Consider the following 25,807-nt stretch of genomic DNA (forward strand, 5'->3'; position numbering starts at 1 on the left):
GATCCGTGATGGAGGGGAAGGGGCCAGCCTCTACTCTAAACTGAGAAGATGATGGTACCCATCCCAGCACTGGCTGGCAAGGTGGGGCACACTGATAATCCCAACTACTTGGGAGGCTGAAGCAGGAGGATTGCAAATTTGAGGCTAGCCGGTCTCCGAGTCGAGTAAAGAGGGCTGGAGATGGGGTTCAGTAAAGCACTTGCCTAGCGTGGGAGGGCCTGGCTCCTTCCCAGTACGGTACCCCCCCACCAAGCACTATAGCAACACATACAGAGAAGCGAGGGGCAGCGCTGTTTCTCTGGCTCCTTGGGCTCACTGGCCCTGCTAGTGCCTGCTTCGCCTGAAGCTGCCCTCAAGGCCTCCCCTTCCGGAGAAGCTTACGGCACACTTGGGGCCATTAAGTTAGGGAGTGGGGTGCTATGCTTGAATGCTCCGGCCTCGGGCAGGAACGGAGGGCTGAGGAGGCTCCCTGGGAGAGGAGGGTGTGGGCAGCTTGCCCATAAGGTCCGCCGCGGATGCCGCCTCATACTTTGAGGCCCGCCAGGATCATCCCGGAGATGAAGAGGCTGGCAGAGAGCTGGACTGAGGGCCACGGCTACACGGCATGCAGCGTGAGGGAGCTTGGGTCTCCCCGTCACACACACAGTGCCCACAGATCTGCTCCTCCCTGGAGAAGGGCGGTGGCTTGGCCTCCTCTCCAGGGTGCAGCGCGGGCTGCAGGGCCTCCAAAGCTTCTCCCCAGCACACCCAGTCTGAACAAGTTCAGGAGCCGAGAAATCCCTCCACAGGCAGTCAGCACCGTGTGGGAACCAAGCCCTGGTGCAAGGCCTGCCTAGGATGCGAGGCCCAAGGTCACCTCTCTCTGAACACAAAACTCATTTCAAGTTTCCACTGCCCGCTTGCCAGACGCACACTGGCCAGCCCGTAAATAATCCCTTTTCTGCTGAAAGCAGGCATTCTGGCCTTAACCAAAATCATCTGATTGGGGGATTGTTTGGGGATGTTTTGCTCTAAGTTCCATAACACCACACATGTTTTCCATCGTGTGTGTCTTGCTGAGATGCCTGGTGACCAGACACACACACGCCTGCTTACACACATTACCATGTGGCCCAGCCAGCTCGAATTCCGCAGGGGGACCTGCCCCGGAAGTGGGCGACGCCCCTGCTTTTACAGCTTTCAAGCAATGCCATGTGGGATGTGCACTGGCAGTGCTGGCAAAGGCCCTCCCAGTGCCACTCGGCCCAGTGCGCCTCCCCGTCGTGGGGCTGCGGGCCGTCACCCATGCTGGCCCTCTGCCACTGTCCCCATCTCCCCACAGGCCTCCTCAGCGTCAGATAGCAGGCACTCAAGTATCTGTCCACACCCACTCTCGGCTTTTCATCTGAACCATTTAACTTTCACAATAGGCTGCTGGGTAGGTAGGTGATGTATCACCTTCCACTATTTCAGACGAGAAAACTGGAGCCCAGAAGTGAGGCTGCTTGCCTGGGATCACACTTCAGATAAACAGCAGAGTTGAACTTGAACTCAGAACCGTCTGACTGTGAGACCAACTTCTCAATCATTACACTGAGCCAGCTGTTGGTCTTTCTCCCCCTGCCCCTCAGGGCCTGTGAGCTACACTCCCAACCCCGGAACTATTGGTTTTTCTGCCCTCTTTTTTTTTTCCTCAAATCAGAATTTTTTCCTTTTCCTCTTCCTCCCTCCTAACCACATGTGATCCCATTTCAAAGTAGCGTCTTCCATCCCTGCTGGCCTCATGAGTGTCATGAAGGCAGGCACCTGTCTGTCCTCGTGGCTCAAAGTGCTCCCGACCAAGGAGCAGAGCCTGGGAAACGGCTGGAGCCTCTCACTGCCTGGGGCTGAGAGGGCTGGGATCGCGCCTGCCTCCATTGGCCAGCAGAGCTCTGGGAAAGCAGACCCATTTTCCTTCTCTTTCTGACTGCTGCTGCTGCTGCTGCAGCTGCTGCAGCTGCCCATTGCCATGGCCACCCAGGGCCAGTGTCCACTGGTCCCCTCTAGGAACAACCCCAGAGCAGGACCCGGAGCCCTGCCCTGCCAGCAAAGGCACAAGATGGCGCCACACCAGCCTGGCCACAGCCCCAGCTCCTAAGGATGCCAGCTTCCTGCTACAAAGGACTAAAGGTCGCTCACGCCCTGGAAGAGAATCTAATTTCCACTTGCAATGTGTTTTCTGGGTCTCTACGGGAGACTTTACTGGAGTAGAGGAAAGCAGTGTGGAAAGTAACCCCAGCCCAGTGGAACCATCCCGGGAGGACGGTGCCCACAGGCAGCCGGACAGGAAGCCCTCTGTGGGCAGGCTGGGGTCTCTGGGCGCACACCCTCCTGAGTGGGCCGCGCTGGGAGCCACACAGAGCCTTAACCAACCCATGTTATCATGTTCCACGCCACAGACCCAAGCCATGCAGGTGGAGAAGAAATGAAAACTAGAATGCTACAAAAATCTGTTTTGGATTTAACACAGCTGTCTAATACACTTCACGATATTTTTAACCCGAAGTCAAGGGGATGCTCCTGGGAGCACACAGGAATTGTGCTGCTTCTCCATCCAGGCGTTCCCACGCAGGGGAGAGAGTGGTGGAAGGACGGACGGACAGACAGACGGCCGGCTGGCCTCCTGTTGCTGAAGTGCTCAGTTTGGCCCCGGGTCTGAAGTGTTCCCTGGAGTCCACATGTACACAGGGTGGGCTGGGAAGGGCCAACCACTGACTTCCTAGCAGCCAGACTTGCTCCGGACAGTGTGTGGCAAGCGGTCTGATTAAGAGTGACTTAGCGTACAGTCTCTGGTCCCCCCCCCCCCCCGCCCCACCAGGGATCGAACTCAGGAACTTGTGCTTTCGAGGCAGGCACGGCACCACTGAGCTACATCCCCTGCCCTCTGGTTTTCTTTTCTAAGTCAACAACAGTCCCCAAACCTCTCTGCCCAGAGACCTTCCTTTCTTTTCCTTTTGCAGCACTGAGGATGGAACCTGGGGCCTGTACTTGTCAGGCAAGAGCTCGACCCTGAGCTATACCGCAGCCAGCGGGATCTCATCTTAGGGCTCACACAAGCCCAGGCCACTCTCCAAGTCAGACTGCAGTCTATCCCTGCCACTTAACGAGGAGTGGGATCCCAGTTGGTCCCTTGAGACATTTCCCCTTTCCCAGTCCTCCAGCAAGAGGAGAGGAGACAGAAGGCCAGGGTGAACCTTCAGGCTCCATCTGGAGGGAAGGAGGAGAGAGCCCGGCTCTTCCTGAACAGACACAATCACTGATCTACGGAAACCTAACCCAACAGGCAAACCTTGGCAGGAAGCTCATAAAGCTGGGTTCTTTGTGTGGAGTAGTAACATAGAGCACTCATTAAATGAAATGAGAGTCAAAGCCACTCCTTGGGCAATGATTAAGCTTCCTTTCAGGGAGGATGGGTGGGGAGGCGGCTTGAAGTCTGGGCTGCAAATTATGGGAAATTAGGGCTTCTGATGCCTTCCCCAAAGTCATCCCGTTGTCCCCATGTTGCCCCCAAGCTGTAATGAGGCAACCTGTTTCCTAGGGCAGAAATCTGGGATTCAGGACAGAGCAGGAACTGCCAGGAAACTGAGGGAGAAAAATTAATATGGAGAAGGTCCATGGAACTCCAGGAATGAAGCAAAAAAAAAAAAAGGTAAACATTTTTCTGGAGGCAGATCCCATATTTCACAGGAGTACCTAAAGAGGTTAAGGGAATCTACATCGACAGCATACAATACTTAAAAACTATTCACAACAAAGTGGTTTTTGTGTGTGTGTGTGGGATTACTGGATGGGTGGATTAGTACAGAATTATCTCATGGGGGGGCAGGATATGTTGCTTTCTACAGCTGCATGCCATCACTTGATGGAAAATGAAAATGTCCCTGGACCAGCCTAACTTTTTCCACAGGACAAAGCAGGCGAGGGGATCTGTGGTCAGACCTCCAAAACACAAATTTACAAAATGCATTCAGTAGCCTTTTTTGTCATGGAATTTTCTCAGGTGCAAACGATCTTTCCTGGTGGCCCAGGGCCTGGGGTGCCTTTAACAACAAAGTCACAGTTCTAGATGGTAAGAGGTGAGGCCATTTCTGGAAGGCGTTCATCCAAAAACCCTGAGGTAGGTCCAAAGAAAGTCCTGGTGACCTGACCGGGCCAGGAGGCAGCCCCGGAATGCGCAGCCTCTCCCAACTTCCGGGCTCTTCCTTCCCAGCTCCTCTCAGGTCTGTCCACAGCGAGTGCCGACAGCCAGAGCCATGGAAATGAGTGACCCCGGGGCCCTGCTCACTGCCTGGTTTACCCAAGCAAAACCCATCAAGCAGCTCTATAGAAGGGAATCCAAGGCACTAAGTTCCAAACTTGAGGCTGATCCCAGAAGCCACACCTCCTTATAAAGCTGAACTGAAACAGGAAAGCAAACAGAACAAACTCGGGGCACGGCTCTGTGGCAAGAGGGAAGGGTCACATCCAGCTGCCCCCAAGGAAGGAAGGGACGAGTGAGAACACCCAGGAGCCACAGAGCAGCAGCATTTAGGGGAGCAAGCGTTCTGGCCCCTCCAAACTCGGTCCGAACTGGCAGCTGCTTCCTCTGAGCCCCAGAAAGTAAGGTCTGGAAGGTGCTGAGGGCCACCTGGAAACAGAGTAGAGCGTGCAAGCAAGTGTGTGTGACAATAGGGATTCATGTCACCACCACCAACCACCAGGAGCCTGATCTCTGCTGCGGGCAAGCGTGGCAGAGGTGGGGAGAAAGCAAAGATGTGGGCAGGGGAGAAGTCCTAGTGTCCACAGCCCTGCTGGCCTCAGCTCACCTCGCCCACTCCTGCCAGCTCCGGCACCCCAGCGTGGGAAGCCAGTTCATGCAACAGCCCAGCTACTTGCTCAGCCCAACTTCCAAGCCAAACAGCTTCTGGGGGAGGCAGCCAGTGGACTGGGGTGGGGGGAGAGGAGCCGAGCCTGGTGCCCCACCCCACTCGCCCATGCCTGTCCAGACCCTGGGTCCTGAGGTCTCACATTCTCTGCCATGTGGCTTTCTGTTTCCACAGTGCCTGACTGCAGCTCCGCAGTTAGATGTGCAGCAACACGTGAAAGGGGCCGTTTTGCTCCGTGGAGGGAAACTGGCCCCAGCGCAGGAAGAGGTGGGGAAGGGAGGCTGGGACTGGTTGCAGCTACACCTGTGGCTTACATTTCCACACTGCTCAGGGAATTGCTTCCACCTTCCCACGGCCCAGGCCACTTTCTGCTGGTGAGCAACAACAGCTGGGGATGGACGGAGAGCTCACATCTACTGCTGTGCTCAGCCCGGTGTGTCTCGAATAGCTTCTCCTGTGACCCCTCGGGTTGGGGACTCTGTCCACTGGCAAAGGCACGCAGGCAACGGACAGAGGACGACCGAGTGGAAAACCCCACCCAGGATGGAGACAGAGAAGAGGAAAGAGACATGGGAACCAGGCTCTGCTCCAAAGCAGAGGTCAAAACAAGCCGAGACCTGTGAACCAGTGCAAGTACCCGCCGCACTTCCCCCCTCCTGACTCCACTTTGGGCTGGGTGGGGAAAGTCCTTTGGCCACCTAGGTGATGGGGAGGGGTTAGTGTTGCAGACTGAGCTTGAAGGCAGATTTTGAGTCCCTTTGCTTACAGGTGGGGACACTGAGGTCTAGGGCAGAGAGTGACCTGCCCAAGGAATCTGTGAGCTGGGGACTCCTCCAACAAAACAGCCAGCAGGGTTAGGATTTGGGGGGATGGGACAGGACTGGACAGAGCCTTGCCTAAGCCTGGCTTCCCACTTTACAGCACGGAATCCTAGTGTCTGTCATTCTGACATCAGGGGGTGTTTTCCCCCTCAATCTTTTTATTTGGGGTCAGGGGCGAGGCAGGGAGAGCTGAGGGAGGGAACGCAGAACCGAACCGAACCAAAATAGAGCCAAGTCATTTTGCTCTGGGGACTTTGGAAAAACAGAGTGATTGCTGGTTTGCCGTGGGCATGGGCGCCCCATGCTGGTAGGGCAGGCCTGGCTGCCATGGAGACCGGAACAGGGCCAGGGCAGAGGCCCCGCCCTGGGCTGGGTTGTCCCTTCACCAGGTGCTGGTGGCCTGACCCCCAACCCTTGCTTTTCTAGGCACACATCAGGAGCCAAGTGCCAAGATCATAAACTAATGGTCTCAAGAAGAAAGACGTGGTGCCAACACAATAACCCCAGCAGTTCCCTTAGATCACAGCTTATCCTAAAAGGTAATTTAAGGGCTGGGCATGGTGGAGTTATGTCTGCTATCCCAGCACTAAGGAGGCTGAGCCAGGAGGATGGCAGCAAATTCTAGCCCTGTCTATGCTACCTAGTGAGTTCACGGCCAACCTGGAATACACAGTAAAACCCTGTCTCAAAAAAAAAAATTATTTTTTGGCGAGTTTCATCCCACCCTTCTATCCCCGTCCAGCCATCAAACCCTGCTGGGTCAAGTAATTTATGTCTGTCACCACTGGTCTGTCACAAGACCCTGATTAAGTCATTTAACCTCTTGTGGGCCAGACTTGCAATCAGCCTGTGAAACAGACATATTATTTCCTGTTGCGGCTCTCTCCTGGAACTGGGCAGGGGAGGCCTGCAGATTGTAACAGCACTGCGCAAGTGGACTGTAACACTGCCCCAGCCTATCCATCCTCTCCTAGAGGCTCATCTCCAGCTGCTCACCTCCCTTCCTGTGGCGGAGACGGGAGGAGGACAGTGGGCCACTCAGGAGTTGCAGAACTGGCTTAGCCTCACTATCCCGGGCAAGCCACCCCTCTCCCATCCCCTGCTTCCTCCTGAGGAACAAGAGGGCAAAGTCATTGCCCCTTCTAAATGCAGACACCTTCGTAGGGAGGCATAACCAACCAGCTAGCCAGCAGCACGGAGCCGGGCAGGGCCGCGCTGGGCGTGGCGTGACAGGCTGGGGACGGTAGGACAGACTGCAAGCCAGCAGGTAACTGACTGAATGACCGTGGGGTGGGGGTCTGTGCCCACGCCACAGGGGCAGATGGGGGCCCGCAGGCACTGTGGCAGTCCGTGGGTCCTCCCAGCTCCCAGCTTGGTGTAGCCTAGGCAGCCGGCGGGACTAAGCAAGAGACGGGGCTGGGAGACCAGGGGAGGAGAGGAAAGGGGTGTGGTGGGGCAGGGCGGCGAGGCCCTAGCCGCCTTCAGACATTCTTTTGTGGTGCCAGGAGTTGCTGAGTGTGGGAAGCCAAGCCAGGCAGTTCCAGGAAACCACCGGGTGCGCACCCCGGGCAGGGTCTCCCTACAGAGATCAAAGACTGGGCAGGGTCGGAGCCCTCAGTGGCGTTGGGTGTGGTGACGACGGCAAGGGCAGGTCAGTCTGTACCGGCTGCAGAACTGTCCCCGCCAGGCCTTCAGCCCGGGGCAGGATTAGCCCTTAGCTTTGCTCGCAGGACTGCAGGGACCCCCAGGGACCGGACCGGCTGGGGGTAATAGCCGTCTTGTTTACAAGCCTCTGCAGGGGCCTCGCCAAGCCCTTTCCTGCTTGCAGAAGGCTCCTGCCCTGGGTGGACCAGAGGTCCTCGGTGACAGAAGGCTCGAGGCGGACCCTGCCGCGCTGGGGCCTCTCTGCGCTTCCCGCCTCCTCCGAGGCCGAGGGCTGCCTGGGCGTCCCAGTCGTGCAGCCCCGCCCGGCCGCAGGGTGGGCTGGCAGGAGGGGGCACCCGCACCCGGTGTTTCCGGAAACTCGGATCACCCTACCGGAGGCGTCGACGGACACCTGCCCTCCTCTCCTACCCCCTTGTTCTCTAAAGCCAAGATAGTCATCGTTCTTGGAAAACAAGATCAGGATAAGCTAGTTTTTCGGCTCGGAGAGCGGCGCTCTCCGGCGGCTCAGAAGCCACGTCCGGGAAAGGGGCTGCGAGTCCTGCCCGGAGGACAGGGCCGAGCCCCGGGACCCGCTCCGGTCCTCCTGGCCGGGCCCCGGGCCCCAGGCAGGGGCGCCCGCGTCTCCCGTCCCTTCCCTTTTCACACTCGGAGAGGGCCCGAGGGTGGGTCCTGAAGCAGGGCGTAGGGGCCGGGCCGGTGTGCGCGCCCCGGGCTCGCTTGGCCTCCCAGCCCGGGGCACCGGGTGCCGGTGCGGCGGGGCCGGGGCCGGGGCCGGGGCGCGGTGGCGCCCACTCACCCAGAAGATGAAGTTAAACCCGAAGAGCAGGTATTTGATGCACTTGGAACCTCCTTTGACCGGCATGGTGCGGGCTGGACGGGCCTGGGGTGCGAGCGGCGGGGATAGAGAGGACCCGGCGCCCGGGACGGAGGGGCTGGCGGCTGCAGTCGGGTTCCTCGGGCCGCACTTTTAAAAAGTGCCACCCGTCTCGGCGCGGGTGGCGTTGCGCATGTGCGCGGACCCGCCCGCGACCCCGCCCCGCCCCGCCCTTGAGCGCCCGGCCCCGCCCCCTGCCCCCCGCCTCCCGCCGTCCCGGGGTTTTCCAGGCTCCCGGTCCCCGACTGGGTCTTAGGAAGGCCCCACCCTTCCGGCTCTGGACTTGGGGAGACCATGTCCGGGCGGGCTGGCCGGCTGGCCGGCAGCGTGGGCCCCGCCGGCAGGGAAGCTCGCGGCCCGGTTCGCGTCGCCGGCGCCCCTGGGACCTCCCCAGCCGGGAGCGTCTGCCACGAGGAGCTGGCGGGGCAGGCGAAGCCTCGGAGCCCTTGAAGTCGGTAGCGGACCACACTCCGGGCCCCCGGGTTCTACGGCCGGTCCGCGCCCCGCTGGAGCGTGTGCCCTCGCGCCCGGGAGGGGAAGCTTTGCAGCCGGGGTGCTGGCCGCGCTCCACGTCGCTTCCGCTCGGAAACTCCCCGGAGCTCCCTGCGCGACGGTGGCCTCAGGCGGAGTCCTCCGTGCGCCCCGGGCCGAGAGCAGGGGACCTGCTCCGGTGCCTTCGGGGCGCTACCGGGCCGGCCCTGCCTTCCTGCGGAGTTGCGTGCTTCCCACTCTCTTTCAGTCCCACGCCGGGTGTGGAGTGCTTTCAACCGCTCTGCGTTTTTCCCAAATGAATTTTCCTTTAGCCTTCTTTATTATTACGAAAGCAAGACGTGCCCGAAGGAAAAAGGGCCGGGGGTTTAGCTCAGTGGTTCCGCTTCCTGCTTTACAAATGCAAGGTCCCGAGTTCGATGCCTGGTACCGGGGGAAGAAAATTAAGCCAAAACCAAAGAAGCCAAAATTTTGCTCAGCGCAAAGAGCCAGTCAGTGCACTGTAGCTTTTATTAAGCGACTTATTATCATTAGATTTATCTCACTGATTGATTGATTCGTTCAAAAACATGTTTTGCATATCTGCTTTATTTCATTAGGGACAAGAGCGGAAAGTGATGGATCAGATCCTGGATTAGCTCCCGAAGGGACTCGGAGGTCTGGTGGAGGGGAGGCGGTACTGTATGGGGCTGGAGACTCCCTGGGGCTGGGGTGCTTACAGCAGAGCTTCGAGGAAGAACCGGCTGTCCCGCAGCGAGCGAACGTTCATCAGGTGATGCCCGGGACACAGGCCGTAGCTGGGGCTCGCAGATGCTAAGGGGGATGTGGGCAGTGAGGGCCAGCTCTGGGGACCTGGACGTGCAGGGCCATGGTCCGGAAGTGGGGGGCCGCCGAAGGGGTCTGGCCTCACGCGGTCGCTATGCAGGCTTAGGTACAAGTGGGGGGTGGCGGGCGGCAGTGAGCTGCAGGACAAGGATCCTTAGGTCCATTCCTCCTTAGAGCTTTGGGGAGCAGGAGGGAAGGCTGAGATGCTGAAGTTGGGGAATGTGCTGAGAGCAGGCCAGCTGAGGACAAGGCAGGGACCCTTAGGAGGCTGTGGGACAGTTGTGGGGGCGCAGTGGCGTACAAAGGGGACAAGGTGGGAACGGAGGGAGAAGTCAGCAGCAGAAGCCAGATTTGGGGGCTGCATTCATTGGCCGAGGAGTTCAGTGAGAGCTTGTGTCACGTGGGCTGGGGGTGTGGAGGGAACAGGTGAGGTAAAACCACCTCTATCCATGCGGGGTCACAGGCAGAACCCAGGGGCCAGGAACAGGCAGCTAGGCACAGCCTTGGAATCCTCGCCCCAGTGGAGGTGCAGTGTGGGAACGAGCCTGAGTGCCAGGACACGCAGTGGCTGCCTTTGGCACTTCAGGTCTGTGGGTAGGTGGAGGAGAAAATTGCAGGCAGAGCAACCCTGTGCAGAAGGTGCAGAGCCTGACCACAGGTGGGTGGCTGTGTTAGGAAACTACAGGTGGGGGTTGAGCCGGGAAGAGAAAGCAGCAGGACTGAGGGGCAGAGCCTGCCCGGAGCCCAGCCCAGAGCCATGAGGGCCGAGCCGAGGAATGCAGGCCAGGCCTTTGTCAGCACCCATGAGGTGCTTCTCCCTGTGTGGTGTCCTTGTGCTGCTCCAGTCCAGTTTGGAAAGCCGGTCTCGGTCTTGGTCTCGGAGAAAGGTTTTTTTCTCTGTAGCGCCTCACCCCCCAGGCACTGAGCGCTGGTGGGAGGAGCTCAGTAAACATTTAAGGTCACACTGTAAACCACTTCTCAGGGTAACTTAGTCCTGGAGAAGGTAATCCGCAGAAGAACTCCAGGCATGTGGCCCGCTGTTGCTATGACAAGCATTACTTGCCCCCAAGGGACAATGGGGGCAGCCTACAGTGCAGAAGGATGTTGCATATATTCAGGGATCTTTATATTGAGATTCAGTGTGGAGATCCCAGCATGGTTGTGGTTCCACTCCGGCTATAGACTGTGCAGGTCACTGCCAGCCTCAGCCATCTCGCCTGGAAAAAGTCCTCTCCAATCTGGCAATAGCTGGATGGTGCAATAAGGCTCTGGGCCAAAGTGCATTTGCTACAGGCAACCAGGAAAGGGAGATGGAAAGAAATATGATTTGGTTTAACTGGAAGAGCAAAATCTGGGTAAGCCCTGAGTCGGAGATCACATGGAGGCAGCCAGGCCTTCCAGGCTTTGTGGAGCTGGATGGGGAGAACAGCACTACCCCCCTAGGGTGGGGTCAGGTTTCTGCAAAAATCCCAGTGTCCACTTTCACTCTTTTGCGCCCCTGATGATAATATTTGAACAGTGGGGGACCAGCGGGCTAGAGATCAGTCATACCCAACCTTCCTGGGACTTCCTGCTGTGGGCAACAGGCAGGACCACCGGTCTACACACCGCCAAGGCCTTCTCATCCACCGTAGCAGTGGCCATCTTGGTTAATCTTCACTTCTAGAAGCTTCTTTGCTGCTCTTTTTACAAAACTCTGGTGCCACTGCCTCATGAGGCCTCTGTGAGCACCCCAGTGTCTTGGTCCTTGGGTTACCCTCCAGGTAGCCTCACCTGAGTGTCTTGTTTGTGACTCACTGGCCTCCATCAGCTTCCTGTATGTGGACACAGTTGGATAGTGAGCTCCTCCACAGTACACTTGGTTTGTTTAATTTCTGTTCTCTGGCTGGCCCACAATAGGTCCTTGGTACACATTTGTGGAATAACTGCAAGGACACATGTTACCCTCTGCTTCTTTCTCAGCTCTTGCCTTGAGCCCTGCAGCCCTGCCCATGTTTTCTTTGTGAGCTCCCCTCTCTGTAAATTCAAGCCTTGTACCCATTCAGTTATGTGCTGACCCTGTCTTGCGTGTGCCACTTCACTCGACACAGGGGACACTGCAGGTGGGATTAAGTTAAAAGATCTTGAGAGGACATGAGGTAGGGTAGAAAAAATAGAGGGCTGGGGATTTAGCTCAGTGGTTCTACCGCCTGCCTCGAAAGTGCAAGGACCTGAGTTGGATCCCCGGTACCTAAATAAATAAATAAAAATAAAGATAGAAAGACAAAGGAGAATCATAATTTTTAAATGATGCTTTTAAGAAGACTGCAACTTCAGGAGAGATCAGTTACCCAAGGTTATCCATATCTTTACTCTAGGCTTGTTTATAGTGTACTGCTTTACCGGGCCCACCACATGCCACATCTCTTAAACCGCATTAGTTTAGTGCTCAGTTAAAGGCCAGAAATGACCTTGAGAAGTACAATAGACTGAGCCGGGCCTACCCCATTGTATGGGTGGACCTTGGCATTTCTTCTATAAACAAAGCCCAAACTTTCTATAGATTGACAAATTCCACAGATTTGCACTCCCCCAAATCCCTAATTCAGCCACCTCTTTCTTGAGGGTCTGCACTCTATGTTTTGAATTCTGCCTGGTGTTCCTCTTTCTGCCTCTTATTGATACATTCTGAAAATTCTTTTTTTTTTTTTTTTTTGGTACCGGGGATCGAACTCGGGTCCTTGCCATTCTGAAAATTCTTTTTCTGCAATGGAAGTCAGTGAACCTGCAACCTGCCTGGTGGGTGGGGTGAGTGGAGGTTCCCCATCTGGGCTTTGGGGACCTCCTCTTTTTTTGGGGGGGTACCAGGGATCGAACTCGGGACCTTGTGCTTGTGAGGCAGGTGGCGGAACCACTGAGCTAAATCCCCGGCCCTTTTTTTTTGAGACAAGGTCTGGCTAAGTTTCCCAGGTTGGTCTTGAACTCACAATCCTCCTGCCTCAACCTCCTGAGTGCCAAGATTATAGATGTGCATCACCAGCCTAGCCTAGTAACCCATTATTTCTTTTTATTGCCTTAAGCACATACACAGTCAGCATGGAAACCCGTTATGTATAGTGTGGATTTGCCCTCAATTCCATGGTTGGGCAGATGAAAGGTTACATCTCACATACCAAAGTGAGAGATCAGGAGATTAGGGTGGGGTTGACTGGCTGGAAGTGGTGTAGCCTGTTTTGAAACCCCAGGACACATGTGCAGAACAGTTCCCAAAGTCCTGCATGTGGTCCCCATCCTGAGAACTTGAGCAAGTTATCAATAGGATGGCCTAGACCTGATGTCAGCCTGCAGTAGGAGCCACGAAAAGGGATAGTCACCACTGAGCTCCTGCTACTGTGCACTTTCATGGGGTCCCTCCTCATGCTGTAGGGTGAACTTTTTTCCCCACTTTTTCTTGGCCCCAACCAAACTTGCTCTACAGAGCCTGTTTCTTTTCCTACCCTTAATAAATGTAAAACCTCACTACCGTTTGTACTTGTCTTGACCAATTCTTTGCTCAGGACAGAAAGAACCTGGAAAGAACCTCTGGAAGGAGACTCCAGCATCCCAGAGCTCGGTAACAAGAGAACACCATTCTGAAAATTGCTTCTGGATATCTCATCCTCAAACTCTGCTCTCTGGCAACTACATTTGTCCCCTGCTCCCCAGCCCAGCCCTTGCAAGCTCCCGGCCCTTACCTGCCCACCCTGGGAAGTCTTGGGCAGCACTTCAGCTCTAGCTGGCATTTCCGTTTTTACTCCCTCTCCTCCCCCTGTTCAGCAAAACAGTATTTCTCAAGACCTGTCCTCCTTGGAAGAGAGGACAGGGAGTGGCGTTTTCTCAGAATGCGCATTGTTATTTATCTGCTGCTTCTAGTGAGAATGTGAACTCTGAAAGCGGGAGAGGTTAGATGGTTTGTTCTCCAATGCATCCGTGTGCCTTCACCAGTGCGTGACGTGCAGCAGGTACGCAATGAATGCTGAGCAGAAGGCATGTAGTGACCCCTATGCTCTTGGCTTCACCTCTGTTTACATTTCTGCTCACTCTTTTGCGAGGCCACATACATCCTGGGTTCCTCTGCTTCCCCCAACATCCTCCACCCTCAGCCCAGGCTGCTCTGATCCTCCCTCTCAGCCTGCTCCTGTAACAGCTTCTTTCTGAATCATCCTCTTGAAAGTCCTAAAAGATTTGTTCTGGCTGATAGTTTCAAGTTTCTTTTTTAAAAAAATGTTAATCTTCCCAGTTAGATTACCAGTTCTCCTTGTTCTCACTGTAGGTACATTCCAAATGCTTAATGAAAAGCCCCAAGAACTCACAGCTGGATGGGCACCTAGTATGTGCCAGATGCGATTCTAACTGTTCTATGTAAATCCATGAACCTGCACATGCCCTGTGATGTCGATGTCTTGTCATCTCCATTTTACAAATGGGGAAACAAGTCACGGGGAAGTTCATGGACTTGCTAGGAAGCAGAGGGGAGGCTTGGAGCTCAGGTGGGCTGGCTCCACATCTTGGATGCTAAGCCACCTCTGTGTGGGACAGGTGGATGTTAGCACTGACACTGCTCTTTGGCAGTTTTTTTGGAGACAAAGTTGTGTTAAGTTGCCCAGGCTGGGCCCCCACCTGTCGGCTCAAGTGGTGCTTCTGCCTCACCCTCCTGAGTAGCAGCACTGCCCCAGCCTCACTTCACCATTTTTGCCCTTTGATTGTCGAGGTGGGTGAGTGGGGCTGCAGGCGACACCCCTGCCCTGGAGGTGGTCATGCCATGCTGATGGTGACCCCAGCAAGCTGACTCTCGGGATCTTAGGGGCCAGCACGTTTTGCGCTTTGGCCTTGCCACTGCTGGTGCCTGTCATTCTGAGCCCTGCTTTCCGCAGCTGCAGAGAGAGGAGACTTACGCTGTCCTGGCACCACGCAGGGTGGGGACAGGCAGGCAAGCACATGCCCTGGGTGGGAGGTGTTGGCAGCTCAGGTGGCATCTGCTCTTCTCCCCCACAGTGCTGCTGTGGTGCGTCTGCATTCAGGAGGAAGAAGGGCTGCGTGTGTGTGTGCGCGCGCGTGTGCGTGTGCGCGCGCGCATGCACACATGCATGCATGTATGCGTGTGCACTGTTCCCTGCATAGGAGGTTGCAGGGAACTGCAGGAAAATATCATGAACTTGAAATTACAAGTCACAGGCTCAAGCCCCAGTGCAGCTTCCTGGGTGCTGTGACAACATGGGCAAGACCCTCTGCTTGCCTGAGACTCTGTTTCTTTATCCATTTGATGGGCTTAATGGAAATCCTCCGCCCCGGTGGGAGAGACTCAGATGAGACCCCGGATGTAGAAGTGCTTATAAACTGGAAGGGCACTTGCAGACTGGACTGTAATCTGTATCTCAGGGGAAGGGCCAGCGGACTGTGTTGTTACAGAGTGCAGAGTGACTGAAGAGCAGGCTCCCTGTCCCCTGAGTGTCCTGCCCAGTGGGCTGTGTCCTGTTCACCACACATACACTGCACCTTCTGACTGCCAGGCTCTGGGACAGACGGACTATGCCCGGCCCTGCCCACGAGAAGCTCACCTCCCAATGGCAGGTGCTCGCATGCTTGGCAGGGTGGGTACCAACCACTGGACAGCAGCAAAGCGAGAGAAGGGGGGTGGAGGGCTTCGGGGTCCCCAGGTTGAAGGGTACAAGGCTGGGCTGAACTCGAGCTCAGCCTGACCTGGCCTGGAGACTGTTCTACAAAAGGAGGAGTCACGCATCCCACCTTGCTGATAGTGTCCTTGTGCTTCACGCAACATCTGGCTGATGTGGCAGGACTCTGAGTAAGCTCCCGGAAGGGGCCCCTTGTCTTCCCTGGCTGTGTGTAGGTGGGCTGGGCACAGGCCGCTCTGACAGGGCAGTGTTTATGTGTGTGTGTGCACACTTGTGTAAACGTGAGCGCCAGGACCTTAGTGTGGGTGCGGGCGGGCTGGGCAGGTGGAACACAGTTAGGTGGATGTGAAGGTGAGAAGACCTCACTGGGCTTGGGAGGCATTGCCGGGGACAGTGAAGTCTGAACCCCAGCTCGTAGGGCAGGGACCCTCATCCAGCCCCTGCTCATATCTGTCATTGGCGTCCCTCACTCCAGGCACTGCATGTCCTCCTGCTCTTCTGGTCTTTCTTTTTAGGCTTACAGAAAAGCCGCAAAGACAACATAGCTTGCTCTGATGTTAACATGGAACTTTAGGCAAGACTGGGGAATTAGCAGTGATCCAGTGCTGTTGGACTGCAGATCTCTTTCGGAGGTCACCCGGATTCCGCAGTGTCCCTGTGCTGCTCCAGAGTCCCACGAGGGCATACATGGTGCCCCCCGGGCTCTGCTTTCCTGCGAAGCCCCTGCATGCACCTGGCTTGTTTCCTGTCTCTGCCTTGGCCTGCCGCCCTCGGGTCTATGTGAGCTTTCCTGTTTACACAAACTGCCATTCCTGCTGTGGCGGCCCCTCACTTGGGTCAGGGGTCGTTCTGGAAACTTGGTAGGATTGGGTGTGGGATACTCACTGACATCTCCACTTCCACACCCTGGATCTCATTTGGCTCTCTCCTGGGTTATTACATACCTCTCTGTGTGCAAATTCCCCATGGGGCAGCTTGTTGTCACCGTAATGAAACACCCAGGGAGGTCAACTGCACGCAGAGAGTGGTATTAGGTTAGTGTCGGAGGCTGATGGTCCAGACAGCACGGCACAGGCTCTCGTGAGCACCCGTGTTGGGTGGAGGGTGTGTGTGGAGGAACCACCCCCCAGGAGGCAGAGAGCAGAGAGGCCGGTGGGCCAGGCTCAGCTTCGACAGCAATCCTCTTGTGAGAACTAACCAGGGTCCTGCATCCTTTTGGAGGGCAGGTCCCCAGCTGACCTGGGGGGCTCGGCCGGGCCCCAGCTCACTAGTGCTTCCCAACACCCCTGTCACCCTGGGACCTGGCTCCTAACTGGTGAATCTTTGGGGGCAAAAAAAATCCAAGCTGGGCGTGACAGCACATACTTATAATGTGAGCACTCAAGGAGGCTGAGACAGGAGGATCACAAGTCCAAATTCCACCTGGGCAATTTAGACCTGTCTCAAAATTTAAATACATACAGACATACATAGGGTGGGGATGTTGCTCAGTGGCAGAGCGCCTCGGTTAAAAACCAGAACTGCCAAAAAGCACCCCCTATCCAAATTATAGCAAATATCCTTTATTATTACACCCCCCAGCCATGTTACTCAGGGTACAGGTTGCAGGAAGCTTTCTCCGGCTAGCGACAGAGCTGGAGGTAGCCCTGGGCCGGTCTCTGGTGTCCTTTACTGTCCAGTCCGGGTGCCCTATTCCCACAGTGGGTTGGGGGTGTCGTGCAGCTCAATTGGGTTGGGTGTCGGTTTCCTGTGGATCCCCCCACCCTGTGCTGATGCAGCACCCTCAGCTTTTGCACTTCACTATGCTGCTCTGGCAGTACGAGGCTGCTGGCCTCCCTGCCACCTTCCACCCGCCGCTGCCAAGCCATCAGGAAACCAGGATGCCAGGCCTGTGCTCTGGGACTCCACCACCACCTGCGGTCAATTCGGCCCCAGGACGCCTGAGCCACCTCCTCCATCCCCTGAGTTCTGACTGCCGGAGCCTTCCCACTGGGAGGCCATCTCACCACTCAACAGTAGATCTGTATTTGCTTCTAAATTTAATTTTAGATAGCTTTTTCATTTGCATAATTGGAAAATAAAGATATTAGAAGGGTAGAGAGGGTAATGTGTCCCTCCTGGAAACTTAATCTGTAAGGCAGATTCAGGAATCATATTAACCAAGTGCAAATGTGTGGGCCTTATTGGAATCCTGATCCAGACAGACCAATTATTAAAACAAGTTTTGCCAGGCATAGTGGCTCATACCTGTAGTCTCAGCTGCTCAGGAGGCTGAGGCAGGAGGATTGCGAGTTTGAGCCCAGCCTGGGCAACTTAGTGAGATCCTGTCTCAAAAAGGCTGGGTGCAGCTCTGTGATACAGTACCCTTAGGTTTGATCCCCAGTACTGCAAAACAAAACAGACAGACAGACAAAGAAACAAACTTTTGTAAGCAATCAGGGAAAGTTTATGCATGGAGTAAACATTAGCTGTTAAGGAATATTGACAATTTTATCATGTGTGAGGATGACATTGTGGTCATGTTCTTGAGGAAAACTCTGTCTTAGAGAGAGAAACTAAAATTTCTTTGGATAGAATGATGATTGAAATTTGCTTTTAATTTTTCAGCCCCTTTCCCAAAAAGTAGTAAGACTAAATAAGAAGGGCAAAATTGGCGATGGTGGGTGATGAGTGTGTGGGACCCCTATACTAGTTTATCCACTTTTGTGTGTGTTTAAACACCTCCATCAAAAAAAAACAATTTTGAACTTTATCATCTAGCCCTCCCCCAATAACCAATAGTGTTTTTATGTATCCTTCTTTTTTTTGGTACCAGGGATTGAACTTGGGACCTTGTGGTTTCGAGGAAGGCAGTGGAACCACTGAACCAAATCCCTAGCCCTATGTATCCTTCTTTATGCAAATATCTATGATCAAAAATATAATGAATATTTAAATTAAACAATTTATTACAGTAAAAGACACATTGCCATGAATCCCCCTCAAGATCCTCCCCCTCGCTTTGAGCATGCTTATCCCACTGTTCTTGTCTCTTTCTGAAGCAGCTCTGGAGTCCTTTTTCCTGAGTGTCTTTAGGAGGTGTGATCAGAAACATGGAGAATCCTGCTGCTGAGCAGCCCGCCCAACAGAATGGCAGCTCCTAAAATATCACAGTGCCTACATCTGCCTTATTCAGTGGGTCTGGCGCTGTGCAACTTCTGGCTCTTCCCCAAAGTCAAAATGAACGTGAGAGAGAAACATTTGGAATCAATTCAGAGTGAATTCAGAGCACCAAGGCAGGCAGGCAGTGTATCTAAGACTGTCACGGGAGGACGTCCACAACTGTGCAGAAGGGGACAAGAAGGGTGGGAAAAGTGTGTTGGGAGGGGGGAGTATTTTGAGGGGATTAAAGAGAATGTGTCTTTTTTTATATTAAAAATGTTTAAATTTAAAGTACTGTTTTTAGATCATACTATGTGTGTGTGTACAATTACTTACCTCCTCCCACTTTTATTTTTTTTCACCAGAAGCGCATTGCTACATTTTGTGCCCTCCCTTTTCCTCCTATTATAATGGAGCCAGCAGAATAATGGCCCCAAACATGTCTGCATCCTAATCCCTGGAATCAGAGAACTGTTTCCTTAATGGCAAGAAGGACTCCATGGGTTTGACTAAGTTTAAGGACCCTGAGACGAGATATTTGTAATATCCAGGGAGCCCCATCTAACCTTTAAAATCAGAGACTCTCTGGTGGCTGCATCAGAAGGACGTGTGACAGAAGGTGCAGGGACATGGAAAAGGCAGAGTGTGGATGGAGGGAGGGACCACAGGCCAAGGAGTTGCAGGCATAGGAGCTGGAAAAGTCCAAGAAATGGATTCTCCCAATGGTGTCCAGGATGAAGCAGCCAACCCGTGCTGGATCTTAGCCATTTTGAGAGTCATGTACAGATTTCCAACCTACCTAATGTGTTTATGCAAAATGCATAAAAAATATGTGAGCTAAATCTCTTATAATTAGTCACCACAGCAATAGACATCTGTCTTAGTTACTTTTCTCTTATTGCTGAGACGAAATGCCTGACACTCAAAGTTAAAGGAGAAAGGTTTATTTAGCTCTCAGTTTGTAGAGGTTTCTGTCCATCATCAGCTGGACATATGGGCAGCTGTTCATGGTGGGCAGAAGGTAGCAAATCAAGCAAGCGACAACCACAGCTCTTCCTATCCCTTGTATCTTGTCAAGCACTCACACCCTTCATCCCAGCACTGCACCATGAATGAATCAGCGTCACACACTCTCAGTCCTGCCACCTCTGAAAAAGCCCCACCTGTGACTGTATGAGGCTCTGGACACAAGCCATAGCGTTCCACCTGTGGCCTCTGAAATACTCATGCACATCCCTTTATCCAAAAGGCATTTAGTCCATTTCCAAGAGCTGCCAAAGTCCTGGCAGTTTCAGCATTGCTGAAACATCCAAGTCCAAAATCTTCTCCGAGCTTTAAGGCCAACTCTTAGCTGCAAGTCCTTGTAAAAATGAAAGGAAACTTAAACACTTCCAACCTTCAGTGGCAAGATAGAGATTTCCATTCCAAAAGGTACAAACAGGAGGATACAAAGGAATGGGACCAAAGCAAGTCCAAAGTCCAGCAGGGCAAACATTAAGTCCCACAGTTCCACTTCCAACATCCCCGGCAATGTGTGGTAAGTTGGGAGCTCCAAAGGGCTTGGGTGGCCCTGCTCTCATGAAGCTGTCATGGTGGAAGCTCCTGTGGCTTCTCTCCTGGGTCTGCTCTGCTCCTTCCTTGCAGTTTTCCTCAGAAGATCCACGTTCCTGGCTTCTTCAAACTCTGGGGTCTCCACTGCACCTTAGGCTTCACATTCACAGCTTCCCACACTGCCCTCTCAGGGGCACACTGCCTGGCCCCCCAGGCCTCCTGAAATCTGGGCAGAAGCCTTCCTGACCCCACAGAGCTTCCATTCTGCATGCACCTAAAACCAGCACCATGTGGATGATGCTAAGGTCTGCCAGCAGCTGGAGCAGTAGCCAGGCTTCCTTCTCTCTTGGCTGTAGGGATCGAGTTCCTATGGACCAAATACCAAGAAACAACTTCCTTAGGCTGCTGCTGTTCTGGAACATGGTGCTCTAGCAGGTCTCTCCTCAAAGCAAAGTCTTTCAGGTTTGCAACTCTGAGGCTGCTGAGGCTGGAGTCCTGCTGGTTCTTGTGTTGTCCTCAGGCCATCTTTTCTATCATCCTCTTCTGAAATACTTGGCTTTTTCTTGCTAGTCTTTTCAGCAACCAATTTCTCCTCTGTTCCATCTTTGGTACTGGAGCTTCCTTTCTGGGCAAACTTATGATGTTGTGAATCATTCTGCTGGGCTCTTTGCTCTTGATTCTCAACATAAGTCTGGCTGAAAGACCCCAATGGTAGCCATGCCACCATCTCAACATGAGACTACCTTGAAATTTTTTCTGCAAGATTAGTCTGCTGCCCTTAATCTTAGTCTCAGGCAAAGGCTCTGGACACAAACAAAATATAGACAAAATTGCTGCCAAGGTATAATGCACATTGTCTGGAATCCAGCAACCAATACAGTCCTTCTTCCCAGCAGAATCCTCCAGATCCTGGTCTTTCTTTCAGCAGGATTTTGATCAGGATTCTGGTTTTCTGAGCTCTGACTAAAATCTCCCATCAAGTACAGCTTAAGGCATTCCAGCTCTACCTTTTCAACTGGCATCTCCAAACCTTTGAGAACTCTTCCTACAAGCCAGTCCCAAAGGTTCCTGAACCACATGTTCAGGTTCAGGTATAGTCATGGCAAAGACCTCACTTCACTGGTACCAAATTCTGTCTTAATTGCTTTTCTGTCATTGCTGAGAGTAAATGCCTGATGCCCAAAGTTAAGGGAGGAAAAGCTTTATTTAGCTCTCGGTTTGTAGAGGTTTTAGTCTATAGTCAGCTGGCTCCCAGGTGGGGTGTCTTAGCAGCCAGGCATTGCAGAGGAGAAACAGTTCATGGTGGGCAGAAGGTAGCAAAGCAAGCAAGCAATGACCACAGTTGTTCCTATCTCTTGTATCTTATTCAGGCTACTTGGGGTGGGTTGCACTCATACCCTTCATCGTAGTGGCCTTGAGCCTAGCACTGCATCATGAATGAATCCCATTGTCACACACTCTGGATCCAGCCACCTCTGAAAAAGCCCCGCCCATGACTGCGTGAGGCTTTGGCAGGACATCTGGACACAGCCATGACAATGTCTATCACGTTCTATCTCAGAGATATTTCCATATTGCTACCTAGACTACAGAATTCTTAGTTCCTCATGGTGATGCAGGAGAGCTGAAGTCTGGCAGAACTCTGGTCTGGGTCCAGGGCTGCCACATCCTTGTGTGATTTTGGGCAATTTATGTCTCCCTCCCATATCCTCATCTGCAAAATAATAATACTAATATAACAACAAGACACCTGTTTTATCAGGCTGCTGTGAGGTTAACTCACATATTACATACTCAACATTCCTCACAGTGCCTGGCACATACTGAGTGCTGAAGATAGGAAATGTAGCTGTGACTGCGGTGATGAGTGACATTATAATTTTTGTCATCTTTGAGGGAGGTCTCCCTGTGTCACCACCCTGTCTTCTGACTCCTTGTAGACCCAGGAGGCCTCCCACAAGCTCCTGCTCTTGTTTTGAGTGCTTGATTCCCACTGTGAGAGGACTCCATTTCCCTAGGCAGTGGCCAGCAGCGTGTGGGTGGCCCTCTGGTGTTTGGGATGACAGCCCACCATAGCGATTGCTCTGTGAATGGCAGCTTCTGAGTAGAGGCCGGGTCGCGCTGTCCCTGGCTTTCCTCCGTCTCACACCAGGGGTGCATTGAGGGTACAGGTGGACTCTGAGGGTGGGTGAGAACTTGGGGTCCCTCCCAATGCCCCCAACAGACAGCTTCTGTGTGAGCTCAGCCCTCTCAGAGCCCTCTCCACAGCTGGGTGGTGCTGGCTCCCTGGAGCCGCATTTATGTCCTGCCCTCTGGAGACACACTCAGTGTGTCACTCACTGTCTGCAGACAAGAATGTGGGGCCATCCCAGCTCTGCCATTTCCTTGCGGGGTGGCCCCAGGTTACCTGGATTTTCTTTTCTTTCTTTCTTTATTTCCAGGATTGAGGATCCAAGCCAATGTCTTTGTACTGAGAGACCTCCCTGGCCCTTTTATTTATTTTATTTTATTTTTTATTTTTTTTGGTACCGGGGATTGAACTGGGGATTGAACTTGGGACCTTGCGGTTTCGAGGCAGGCGCGGGAATCACTGAGCTAAATCCCCAGCCCTGGCCCTTTTATTTCTTAATTTGTTTACTTTCTTTTTGTTGTTGTTTTGAGACAGGCCCTGGAAGTTGATAATTTTCCCAGCTGTGTTTGAAACTTGTGACCCTCCCAGGAGCCTCGGCCACCCAGAGTGCTGGGATTAGAGGTGTGTGTACCGCTACCACTCCATAGTTTTGTTTTTTCCACAATTGTTAAAAAGAAAGGAAAATGTTACCTTGCAGCATCATGGTGGAAAGCGTTCCACACGTGCTCCGTGAAAGCTGTGTCCCTCCCTGACCACCCCAGGCCACTCCATGGGGCCCGAGGCTCCCGGGGAGGAGTCTGGACGCAGACGTCGGCAGTGGTGCTGGCGGGCCTCAGCTGCTGAGCTGCGCGGGCCAAGCCTTGGGCCTCCCCTCCCCATGCCTGGCGGGCACCCAGACCCCCCTCTTCCCACACACAAGGCCCCCAGATTCGGATGCTCTAGCCGCGTACAGAAAGGCTGCCTTATTTTCAGCTCTGGCCCTGCTCCGTCGCACGGCACCCTCTCGGCACGAACCCCAGTCCTCAGAGCCGCAGGAATGAGTCTCCCCTGTCACCCCATCGGCCTCCATGACTCACGTGAGCAGCCTGTACACATCTGCTCCTGCCACAGAACCCCCCAAGTGTCTCCCTGCCTCATGGACCCACCCCGCCTCTTGCTCCGGACACTGTGCTTCAGGGTTTGAGTACACACACACCACACACAGTGTTCCGCCTTCTGTGGCTCCAGGGTTGGCTGTGGTACCCTCTTCCTCTGCCTGCTTTGTGAGGTAAAAACAGTGGTAACCTAGAGATTACCACAGTTTCCTTCTCAATTTAAACTCAAAGAGGAACAAACCAAACACTGTCCCACTGCAGCCCTGGTAGAGAAAACTGGCTTTGTTTCCCAGGCCTGGGTGGGACGCATCTGCCTCTCTCTGGGCCCGCTCAGATCCAAGTCTTCAGAGTAGATTCCGCTGTCCACAGAGCTCTTCTGGAGACTGTGCCTCTCCCAACCCTGGCCCTGAAGTCCCCTGGGGCCTGGGACAGTTCCTTCTCATTCTTCTTTGTTTTTGCCGTGCTGGGGCTGAGACCCAGGGCCTCCCCATGTATGCCTGCGCTTTACGGCTGAGCACACCCCCAGCCACTCATTCTCTCTTTATCTCCAGCTCCTCAGGGTGAAACCCAGATTCCCTGGGGCCCGCATCGCCAGCGCTTCCTCCTGTGCTTCATCTGCCTCTCCTACCCCAGCTTGCTCGACTCCAGAAGCCCCTCAGCCTCAGCCTGGTCCCTCTCCCGTCCCCGTGGCTGGTGCCTTCCCCTCTCCAGGCCTCTGCTCCAGGTGCCCTTCTCAGAGGCGTCCTCTCCATTTCTGTGCCACACCAGCGACCGGGCAGCCCTTACCCTTCACTCACCTTGGTCCCTCCCTCGTCCTCATCACCACTGGACAGTGTTTGATTCTCCTTTTTCGTGTCTCCGTCCAGTTGCATGGAAGCCCTGAGAGGCGGAGATTCCCTGTCTGCAGGGCTGTGTGAACAGGAAGTGGGGCAGTCCGTGCAGGTGGAAGGTGGCTTGGAGGGGAGCCCTGGGCTCAGCAGCTGCCCTGGGACATGTGTGGGCAGGAAGGCCCGGGCCCCTCGGTGGCCCTCTGTGGGGAGAATGGCTGCCCGTTAGCAGGCAGGACACCCTGAGGTCCAGGAGGGTCGGGGTGCGGGGCTTCCCAGGAGTCTGAGGGGCTCTGGCTCTCTGCCTGCAGTTCTGCCCTGCCCTTCCCTTCCGGTGCAGTGAGTCCCTGCAGGGGGTGGGGGGATGGCCCCGGAAGCAGTCCTTGTCGGGAGTGCAGGAACTTGCTCCTGTGCCCCTTCCAGGCAGCCCACCAGGTACCTGTCGTGGGGGAAGCTGTGTGTCCCCCAGCTCCTACTGGGGTTCCAACCCCAGCGCCAGACTAGGAACTCAGCTGAGCATGATTTTTCTGAGGACATAATTGGTTAAATTAAAACGAGGTTATATGGGAGCAGGGCTGCCTCTAATCCCTTGATTGGTGTTCTTATAAAGAAGTCAGGGGCCTGGGATTTAGCTCAGTGGTTCCACCGCCTGCCTCGCAAGCGCAAGGACCCGAGTTCGATCTCCGGTACCAAAAAACCCCAAAAGAAGTCAAGCTGGGAGTGGTGGTGCACGCCTGTAATTGCAGCACATGGGAGGCTGAGGCAGGAGGATCACCAGGAGTTTGAGGCCAGCCTGGGCTACATAGTGAGGCCCTGTTTCCAAAAAAAAAAAAAAAAAGTCAAGTGACAGGGATGAAAATTGAAAGACTTGTGCTGAGTGAAACAAGCAGGCACCAAAAGGACACCTATGCTCTACCTCTGTGGACCTGAAACAGTTAAATTCATGAAAATAAAAGCTGGATGAATGGGTGCTCCGGGCTAGGGTGAGGGATGAGAGAGGACAGAGCTTCAGGCTGGGGTGCTGGACAAGCTCTGGAGACAGTCAAGCACCTCTGTGCGTGTAATTTTGGGCTTTCTTTGCTGCTACCGCCTGCCTCCCCTTCCCTCCCCTCTTCCCTGCTTCCATCTCCCTGATGCTCTTGTTTGTCCTGCCTCTGCCTCCTGACTGTAAGTCCAGGAGGCCAGGGACTTCTGACCTGTTGTCAGGCCCGAGCACTTGGGGCATTTGAAATAATTTTTTCCCAGTACTAGGGACTGAACCCAGGGCCTTTGCACTGAGCTACATCCCTTCCCCCTTTTTATTTTGGTTTTTAAATTTTGAGACAGAGTCTTGCTAAGTTGCCCGGGCTGGGTTTGAACCTGTGATCCTCCTGCCTCAGCCTCACAGATTGCTGGGATTACAAGCGTGTGCCACTCCACTCCACTTGTCAGAGATGCTTTGGCCACAGGTGCTCAGGTAAGCGGGGCCACAGCGCCCTCCCTGTGTGACCATGCCACTGGTTGGGGTCAGCCCTGTGGCCTCTTCCGGTGAGGCGAATTCTGTGGCAGGAAGTCTGGCAGGGGCCGCCTTGGGCGACCCCAATGCTACTTTCCAGGAGAGAGGAGGGGGGAGGGGAGGGGGGAGGAGCCTGGCCTTGTCCGGTGATAGATGAAGAGGAGAAAGGCTCCTGGGTGGTGAAGCAGAACCTGGAACTGGATGGGCAGAGGCAAGGCACAGCATGGATCCATGTTGTGGTCTGAAATACGGTTGATGCTTCAATTTTAACAATTTTTCATTGCCTTTGATTCCCCTTAAAATTCTCTCCCTCACTTTGATCACACTTGTCTCATGTTTCCTGGCAATGTGTCTGTTACT

General features: G+C 54.2%; 1 protein-coding gene and 1 long non-coding RNA gene across 2 annotated transcripts in view; both read right to left on the reverse strand.

The window, feature by feature from the left end:
• Cd9 (CD9 molecule) overlaps positions 1-8,369 on the reverse strand; it is a 28,983-nt gene extending 20,614 nt beyond the window's left edge. The window contains exon 1 of the mRNA XM_004869379.3: positions 8,166-8,369. Within this exon, the coding sequence (XP_004869436.1) occupies positions 8,166-8,231 (66 nt within the window). The 5' untranslated portion in view covers positions 8,232-8,369. The remainder of the gene's footprint in view (positions 1-8,165) is intronic.
• Positions 8,370-10,091: 1,722 nt separating this feature from the next.
• Positions 10,092-24,229, reverse strand: LOC147827552 (uncharacterized). The gene is made up of 3 exons (XR_015452354.1): positions 23,923-24,229; positions 17,456-17,593; positions 10,092-11,371 (listed from the first exon to the last, which is right to left on the reverse strand). It is a non-coding gene; the product is annotated as an uncharacterized LOC147827552 (long non-coding RNA).
• Positions 24,230-25,807: the final 1,578 nt, after the last annotated feature.

The sequence above is a fragment of the Heterocephalus glaber genome, unplaced genomic scaffold (genome assembly GCF_053883595.1).
Source record: "Heterocephalus glaber isolate CG9 unplaced genomic scaffold, H.glaber_assembly_v1.0 deba00001444, whole genome shotgun sequence".
In the NCBI taxonomy this organism is placed as follows: Eukaryota; Metazoa; Chordata; class Mammalia; order Rodentia; family Bathyergidae; genus Heterocephalus; species Heterocephalus glaber.